This window comes from Elaeis guineensis, chromosome 4 (genome assembly GCF_000442705.2).
Source record: "Elaeis guineensis isolate ETL-2024a chromosome 4, EG11, whole genome shotgun sequence".
Classification (NCBI taxonomy): Eukaryota; Viridiplantae; Streptophyta; class Magnoliopsida; order Arecales; family Arecaceae; genus Elaeis; species Elaeis guineensis.
This window is the reverse complement of record NC_025996.2, coordinates 2,040,285-2,049,822: the sequence shown is the minus strand read 5'-3', so window position 1 is coordinate 2,049,822 and position 9,538 is coordinate 2,040,285. Positions and strand designations below refer to the sequence as shown.

At 38.2% G+C, this 9,538-nt stretch overlaps 1 protein-coding gene across 1 annotated transcript; it reads right to left on the bottom strand.

Moving 5' to 3' along the window:
• Window positions 1-916: 916 nt before the first annotated feature.
• LOC140856985 (putative wall-associated receptor kinase-like 16) lies at window positions 917-9,336 on the bottom strand. Its single transcript, XM_073255186.1, is given in 5 exon segments — window positions 917-1,299; window positions 1,302-2,114; window positions 2,243-2,456; window positions 2,458-3,058; window positions 9,299-9,336. Coding segments are annotated over 5 exon segments (2,049 nt in total).
• Between the last annotated feature and the right edge of the window lie 202 nt (window positions 9,337-9,538).

Genomic DNA, 9,538 nt, shown 5'->3' with positions numbered 1-9,538 from the left:
ACGAACGCACGTAGCCGAGGCAAAGAGGATGTAGATCCACACCATGGTAGCTATACCATTCAAATAAGAACATTCTGGTATTAATTCTTTTCAAACATGTTATAAATGCTTTCTGCAGTAACACGGAGAAATTTACAAGAAACTCCAGTTCTGTTTGGTAAAACAGCGAGAAAAAATGTACCATAAATCACTTTAAAAGAAATTTATAAGAAGCCCAGTAGCCATGAAAAAGATAGAACTTGAGAAACATCTTAATGTTATAGGCGTTTAAGGAGGAACTATGCCAAATAATTGAACTTCAAATTTTACATCGACTATGGATTATGCTGTTCCTATTCGTACTAGACAAAGTCTAGAGGATAAAGTCAACCCTGCATAAAAGCATGAACCCAGTGGATCTTTTTTGTGCAACATCAAATGTCGGATTGTACTTGGAACAAATCTCCAAGCACACCAAACCTCATCGTTCATCAACCTGCACAAATCTCGAACAACCATTGCACGTTTCAATGGTCATTCGCATGAAGGAAGGTGAATCCTTCTTTCACATGTAATCATTCATCTAGATGTCTGAGTGTTTCTACCCCGTATAATTTTCCAAGTATGTATTTGGGGGATACCATTATTTTTAAGTAAATCGAATAATTGAATTTGGAGATTAACCTTGTTCAAAATATTATTTATTGTTCAGATGATTAGCAAAATAACAACAGCACCAAGAAAAATGAGGATGAAACTATAAATATATCACTTAAATTAATCATTTTTCAAAAACTAAAAACACCACATCTCGCAGATACATGGATAAGTACATATAAACCAGCATCATGTTCTAACACATAGGGATAGAAACCTGTATTATTCTATATGATATGATCATCCTCCAACTCTGTTTCGAAAAACAAGGGAAAAAAGATCATTTTCGATATTCTATATCCAGCGATGCTTTCATTTCTATACTATAGTATATGGAGATTTCATTTTCAATGTAGCTTGATGGCTTACCAAGAAAGCTCTCAATCTCTTTAGGGTTATGCTGTAAAAATGGATGCTGGTTGAATTTTATTAACCAATCAAGCTCATCAGCCACCTCCTTCATTGTAGGCCTATCTTCACCCCTAATATTAAGGCATCGTGTTACTAGCTTAGCAACTTCTTGTATCAACTCTATGTCCCTTACATTCTTAATATGATTATCCAAAAGCTGTAGAAGTCGATCCTCCTTCATAAATGATAAAAAACTAGACGAAAGGCTCCTTTCTTCATCAGGTCCTTCAAAATAAACTGCTTCTTTCCGGTAAGGAGCTCCAAAAGAACTACATCAAAACTATAAACATCACGTTTATCAGTTAGTCGGCATGTTTGTATGTACTCGGGATCCAAGTATCCACAAGTCCCTTGAACTAATGTAGCAAATTGAGTTTCATCCTTCGGCACCATCTTTGAAGCTCCAAAATCTGACACCTTTGCATTGTAGTTGTCATCCAAAAGTATGTTAGAAGACTTGACATCTCCATGAAGGATTGGAGGGGAAGCTGATGAATGTAGATATGCAAGGGCTCCTGCAGACTGTGAAGCAATCTCCAGACGGGTCTCCAATGAAATGTGGGATATCCTATTCCTATCATGGATTAGTTGGAATAATGTTCCATTGGAGACAAATTCATAAATCAAAATAGGGACTTCCACCTCCAGACAACATCCCAAGATCTTCACCACATTCTTATGGTTGATTTGAGAAAGAATAACCATCTCCTTCCCAAATTCCTTGTTTTGGTTCTCATCAATTATTTTTGATTTCTTTATGGCAACTGCAAGGTTGTCATTGAGTATTCCCTTGTAGACAGTTCCATGGCCTCCACCTCCAAGAATTCGGCTCGTGTCGAAGTTGTCCGTTGCCTGCTCTAGCTCCTCTTTCGTAAATACCTTAAATTCAAGACCTTGCTTCGACTTGATCTCTTCGAGCAACAACCGCCCTCCATGTCGCCGAAAGCATTCCTCTTTTATTCTCGTAAGTTTTCTTCTCTCATGAACCACGTAAACGACAATGCATAGTAAGAATAGAAGGGCCAAGCTGGTGCTAGTGACAATGCTGGAGATTGTAAATAGACGGAGAAATCATTCATATGTTGCAGTAACAAGGAGGTATTCCCTTTTGTTTATTTCTTTTCCATAGTAAACGAAGATTGAAACGCCTAAGCAGCCTAGTTCTATGATTTGCACAGTTGAATTTAATTTGTGCTTGATGCATGTCTAATGAAACCTGATAGAAGTGAGGAAAACCGAAATTTATTGCTAAGGGAGGGATTACCTATAACCAATTTCGCTGATGTGGAAAGATTGCTGTGGACGGGATTGCGTTGGCATCCATCGGGAAGATAGGGGTTGCCTTGGTACCCACTGGAGCAGCTGCAAAGATATCCTGGGCAATTGGAGTCATAACAATTACTGTGCTTTGCTGAGGCACGCATAGGAGGTTGTGTTGCGCTGTGCGACCTCGCACGTCTCGTTGCGGATGGCCCAGTCCAGCACCACGGGCGCCCGCCCCCCATTCGTCTCATGCAGCTCGCGAGTAGTAATGTAAGCCGTGCTGAAGTCGAACCAGTCGACTGGCGCCAGAAAGGCGAAGCCGCAGGGATTGAATTCCCACACCCGGGAGTTGTTGAAGTCGTATTCAGCGAAGTCCACTTCATAAGAGTGGATTCCCTTGGGGATGGAGGTCTGGCAGCAGCCGTTGGCGCCGGAGCATGACCCGTTTTTCAGGTTCTCCTTCGAGCAGACCGACGGGCATCCGCTCGCGAACTGTTGCCCATTGATCAACGCGAGGGTGTCGCAGCCGACAACTGTGAACTCGTTATCGGCGTCGGAGAACCGGTATGACTCGCCGATGTGTTGTCGATCACCTGTGCGGCCGCACGACACGTTGCGGGACGTGTGGTTGTAGCATTGCCAGGATATGTTATTGTAGATGCGAGCCTTGGCTGGCAGCAAGGATACGTTGATGAACTCAAAGTTGGCGCGGAAAGGTTTGTGGACGCCATTGCCAGTGTCGTTGCAGCTGATTTATTTCATTTGAGTTGAGGTCCAACAAGAACTTTATTTCATTTGGGTTCTGGATTTATTTCTTAGACGTGTTTGATGGTGGAGAAGACTGTGGTCATGGTATATTGCAATCTAAACCGGTTCCGTCGATATCCTTAGTCTACATACGTACATACACATCAATGAGACATGCATGTTATTTGAACTCAATCCCCTGGTGTGCATCAACCAGGTATCCCAATCCCATTCTTGAGTCAACCTATGTTCTTAGATTCTCGCTTGCCTGCACGTTGCACAAGAAGATTTGACTGAGGTCGTATTTGGGATTGCTGTTATTAGTAGAGTTTTTAAAATTTTTGAAAATAAAATTTTTAAAAAATAAAATTTTTAAAAATATTTTTTTATAAAAAAATTATTTATTATTTGGTAATCATATTTACAAGGTGCTTTAGAATTTTAACATATGTTTGGTAACTAAAATTAAAAAAAAAAATTATATGATAAAATAATAATAAAAGATATTGCAAAGTATTATATAGTAAAAAATGATATGATATAATATAAAAATATATTAAAATATTATTATCCTATATAATAATATTATTATATAATATAATATAATATTATAATATGATATAATATTATTATAATTATAATATAATTTATAATATAATATATTAGTTGTAATCTAATGTAATAATATTATATTATATTATATTATAATAAAATTATATTATTTTATTATTAAAATATTATTATGTTATATTATATGATTATAATATAATAATATTATAATAGATTATATTATATGTCTATAACATAAGTATTATTTTATTATATAATATTATTATCCTATAATGTAATATAATATTATAATATATAATATAATATAATTATGATGTAATATATAATGTAATATAATATAACTGATTATAATCTAATCTAATAATAAATTATAATATAATAGATTATATTTTATAATTATAATATAATAATATTATATTATTAATAAATACTATTATATCAAATTATATTTTAATAATATAATAATACTATAATAGAATATATTATATGTTTATAGTATATCATAATATTAATTTATTATTATATTATATTATATTTAAAGTATAATAATATAATATGATATAATTATGAAATTTGTTAGTAGGTATTTATGTCATTAAAAAAATTTATTTAAATCAAAATAGATTTCGACATGGGTCAGAAAGTATTTTTGAAGAATCTTCAAAATATAGTTTTCTCCAAGTATATCTTTTCAATTTTCTCACAAAGCCAAAATAGCTTTTTGATTTTTTACTAAACATCATAGTACCATCTCAAAATACTTTTTGATGGCTAGAAAGTGTTTTCTGATACTTCAAAAGCTTAACCAAATTGGGCCTAAGTACCTACTTTTGCTTGTCCATTAATCAACTATAGATGCTTAAGTAAGATTGGTACAAATTAATGGTCAAGTGCTCATGTTATATATATGTGTGTGTGTGTGTGTGTGTTACCTTGTTTAATTGCATAGCGGTGATTAATGCAGGAATTATAGGTGGTTGAAGTGGAGAAATTATACCTTACTTCATATGTGCCATAGCCTGCTTATGTGATGCACGAATAGCATGGTGCATGTATAGGATGTAATTTCTCATTGAAGTGGGCCCTTGAGTTGGTTTACAAAATGGAGATGATTCTTACTTTGCAACCCATTGCACTTTAAGGTGCATTTGGTTTGAAATCAAAATCGAAATTAACATGAATTAGAATGAAAATTGGGATGACCACATTCTCTGATATGTATAGTTTATAATTAGAATCAAAATCGAAATGCAATTTGAATACGAAGGGAGAGTGAAGATTGAGTTATAGGAGACTAGGACATTCCCATCTCTCTCTAGAATCAGAATGGGAAGGAGACTCTCCCAATCAAATGGCTAAAATGGGAGTCATTTATTCCTATTCTCATTCTGGAATCCAACTCTCCGCAATCAAAAATATGCCCTTTGGGAGTGTTTGGTTCAGTAGTAGAAATCTAATCAAAATGTATTGGAATGGAAATCAGAATGGCTATATCTTCCGACATATTTGGTTCATGATAAGAATTGAAATCAAAATGAAACTTAAATATTAGAAAAAATAGGAATTGGTTTTAAAGGGATGGAAGCATTTCTTTTCTCTCCGAAATTAGAATGGAAAAGGAATTTCTTTCAACCAAAAGGCTGGAATGAGTGTTACTCATTCCTATTTTCCTTCCAAAGTCTAATTCCCACTAACCAAACATGCTCTTAATTTCTCATAGTGACCAAGTCTAGTAGCTTATCTGTCATGCATCCTTAGGTCCATCTCTAACCCCCCCAACCCCCCCTTTTTTTTTTTTGACGAAAGGGTTCGTGCCTAACTTTTTTTTTCTTTCTTTTTAACAAAAGGGTCCATGACTAACTCAACATTTTCACTTGATTGTTTTTTCACTTGCTTGGACTGATCCACCAACTCAGTAAAAAATGATAGATTTATCATGCTTGGCGACTTGCTCCGTTTTTGGGTCTTCTCTAGTAGTCAATCAGTAATGGGATACGCAAGGAGTAAAAGACAAACAAAAGGCTCAAAAAAAAAAAGGATAGTGGAGAAGATTATGGATTTTCTCTTACACGTATCAGGTGGGAGAGAAGATTGTCGTCACAATACGTTGTAACCTGAACTGGTTAATATCCGTAGTCTACATGCATACATATAAGCCAAGCATGTCTGCACTAACTAGGCATCCCAATTCCAATCTGAGTCAAATGGTGTGCTTGGATTCTCTCTAGTTTGCAAGTTACACCAGAAGATCTGACTGGATACCTATTTTTGCCTGTGCATTGATGAACTATAGATGTTTGAGCAAAATTGGTATGGATGGAGAGACATGCTAACGTTTTATGTATTACCTTGTTTAATTGCCCAATGATGATTGATGCAGAAAGTATAGGTGGTTGAAGTTGGCCCTTGAGTTGGTATAAAAAGTGGAGATGATACTAACTCCACAACCCATTCACTTAATTTCTTGTGTTAACCATGTTCAGTAGCAAGGAGAAATCATATTCAACACAGCATGAATGATTGATGCAGAAAGTATAGGTGGTCGAAGTTGGCCCTTGAGTTGGTATAAAAAGTGGAGATGATACTAACTCCACAACCCATTCACTTAATTTCTTGTGTTAACCATGTTCAGTAGCAAGGAGAAATTATATTCAGCACAGCATGCATCATATATCAGTGCATACTATCAATTACAATCATTTATTTTGCTATTCAAAGAATTCCCTTGACCCAGAATCTTTGGCCTGATACTCTTTACTCGGCTCGCTCAAATACCACTAAAGTCTCATCTTCAGATCTTATGACGGTTATTATCTCTAATGAGTTAGCATTCACTCAGCAGTCCTACAGTTGGATTTGGCAGCTTTCTATACCAATGAGAGTTAAATATTGTATATGGAAACTCATCTGGAATGATCTTTCATGCAAATTTAATCTTCATCATAAAGGAATTCTACCTGATTCCTTACTCTTTTATGACTTATGCAGTGGAATAGTGGAAAATTTGGAGCATGTCATAGTCACCTGTCACTTTACAAAGTAATGCTAGCACAGCCTCATTATGAGTACTTATATTTCAACTTATCCTCATTCTTTGCCAGCCCTTCTTCACTTACTTAATCAGGCTCAGGTAGAGAAGAGGATTAAGACAATGATGAGTATTATGGTTTGGCTCTTGTGGAACACTCATAATACAAAAATTTTTCAAAATCATAACATTACACCTCAGAAATTAATTTGTCAAGTTAATTGTTATATGTCTGATCTGACTGCATCTAATTTTAAATTGCATCCAAAGAACTGGGATAACTGCCAAATGCCACGGCACATTAATTTCTCCACTTTACTCTCTCTCTTGATTGCCTCCTCTTTTTGGAGAACTGATGCTCAATTTCAATGCTGCAGTCCAATTAGACGCTGCTGGAATTGCATTCATTGTCAGAGATGCTTATGGTAATGTTCTCTTGGCTCAGAGGCATAGGATTAGTCCCTGTTCTGTACCTATTACTGAACTGTTAGTGAGTTGGTTTGGGCTCACAACTGCAGCTTATATTTTTAACAATCAGTAACTTTACATTTATAGGGACTCTCTTACGGTTATTCGTTGGCTTTCTGAACAATTTTTTGATGCCGTTGTTAATCTATCTTACTATAAAGATATTATCACTACTCTTAATCTATTTCTGGGTTACTCTTTTAAGCACATCTATCGAGAGCAAAATCAAGCAGCAGATTGGTTGCCTAAACAAGCTCTTCTTGGTGCCTGCTCCTATTCATTGGGGGATCTTTTGCCCTCCTCTTTTGCTCAGATTATTCAATATGATCGGATTCAAATTGCTGAGCCTAGGGGAGGAATTTGGTGCTGATTTAACCTCAGATGATGTGTGTGCTGATGGGATTAGTGGGGCTATATTTCTTTCCCCCTCTATTGTGTTGTTGGATTTTGACGGGTTATTTTTCTCTTCCAAATGATGTTTTTTATCTATATGTTACTGATGGGAGATGGTCTACTTTTGGCACTGTTTGGTACATATATTGCTTATGAGCCTGATCCCTTATGGTTTGTGCTGCTTTCATCGATTTTTGCCTGTCTTTCTTAATTTGCCCCTTGATGATGTCTACCTGATGGGGTCTGTGTTGAAATATTTGCAACCTTTTATATTATGGCTTATCAAGACCCTATGGTTCTAAATTTAACCCCAGATGATGAGTCACCTGATGGGACCTATGTTTTCATGTTTGATTCCTGTTAACATTATGTCTCTTCAAGGCACTATGGTTATTACTTTCACCCCTGATGATGAGCTAACTGATGGGATCTGTTTTTATATATTTCTTTCCTACTTTACTAAGCACGGGCTTTCTATTTGGTGTTTTGCTCATCTCCCAAATGATGCTCGTTACGTTCATCTTACTGATGGGAGCTGGCCTCTATCTTTAATATCTACCATGCACCAAGAAATGGTTCCTTATCAATGCCTGCTCTCAGAGTTAGAAAGCACAATGCGGTAACTCTTATGAATTTTAGACCACTATCTAACTTGATTGCAACCCGAGAAATCCTCAAGTAACTTGTTGCGGCCAATCGCCTCGTCGTCCGATCGCCGGGGAGCGTGCACCTGCAAAAGGAAGTCCGCACTGACCGGAGACGGCTCCGATGGAAACCTTCCGACGATCAAGTCAGAGAGGTGACTGGGCAACAGTGAAATGTAGACAAAGAGCTCTGAGAGAGAGAGAGAGAGGAGCGAGCCTGCGTTTTTGGGAGAGACGGGCGGATCCCCCCCTTTTGCACTGTTGCCTTCCCCGATTTATATAGTGGAGAACAGTATGGCGCCGTCATTAATGGCGCGGACAAGTGAGGACCTGTCAACTCACTGTGGACTGTCAGAGTCGCCGTGAAAACGTCATGTCGCCGTATGGCCGTCCAATCACCAGGGTTGATCCGGCTCTCGGCGGGACAATGCCCCTAGGTAACTGTGCCGCATGTCCGTGTCAGAGCTGACAACGTCTGGCGGCTGTACGGTGGTTGGAGGAGCCGACCGACCTAAAGTCGGCAACCAGCTGGGTGGTGTCGGGCCCCTCCACCAGTCGGCGAGCATCATGTGAGTCGGCCATCAGTCCACTGGGTTCAGTCGGTCGGGATGGGTACGCCCGACATATCCCCAGTCGGTGATGGATTGTCGGATGGCCGGTGATGGCATCCGTCAGTCGGTCGTCCCGACCGACGATCGGTCGGTCTATCGGCCAGTCGGAGTCGTCCATCGGAGTCGGTCGGGCCGCCAGTCGGTCGGGCCCTCCGACAGTCGGTCGGGCGGTCGGACCCTCCGACAGTCGGTCGGGCGGTCGGTGGGTATCCCCCAACATAACTCTTATGATTTTTAGAGTCAAAGAACCGTGCATTGCATTGTGGCGCAGGATGACAATGTAGTTGCAAGCAGGTGTTGTAACAGAAAAATTAAATAACAAGAAAAAAACCACCAATTTTTCTGATTTACAAGTCACGTTCCTTTCAATCTGCATCCATGCAAATTGGTCACATTTCCAACACAAATATTAAAGCCCGATATGCATTGCACTAGACCATTGCAGGAAAGTAGAGGAAAACTTTGCTTTCACCATGAAGCCAACCCACGTAAGCACTTTTCTTGTCAGATTTCCGAGCTAAACTGACCTGGTTTTTCTTGGGCCAGACTGTTTGGGCGGGCCCATTGATAGCTCTAGCTATGGAGCTCGAAGGCCATGCAACGCATTTTTAATGCTAGACTATGTCACTGGCCCATGCTATGAGATTCGTGCACAACACAGGTGGCGCCAGGACTATGAGTGAGTTTCGAGAAGCTATTTAATAGTTAATGCACAGATGTGTTTCTTATTCCCTTTTTCACTACTATTTTTATTTTATTCCAAAAAA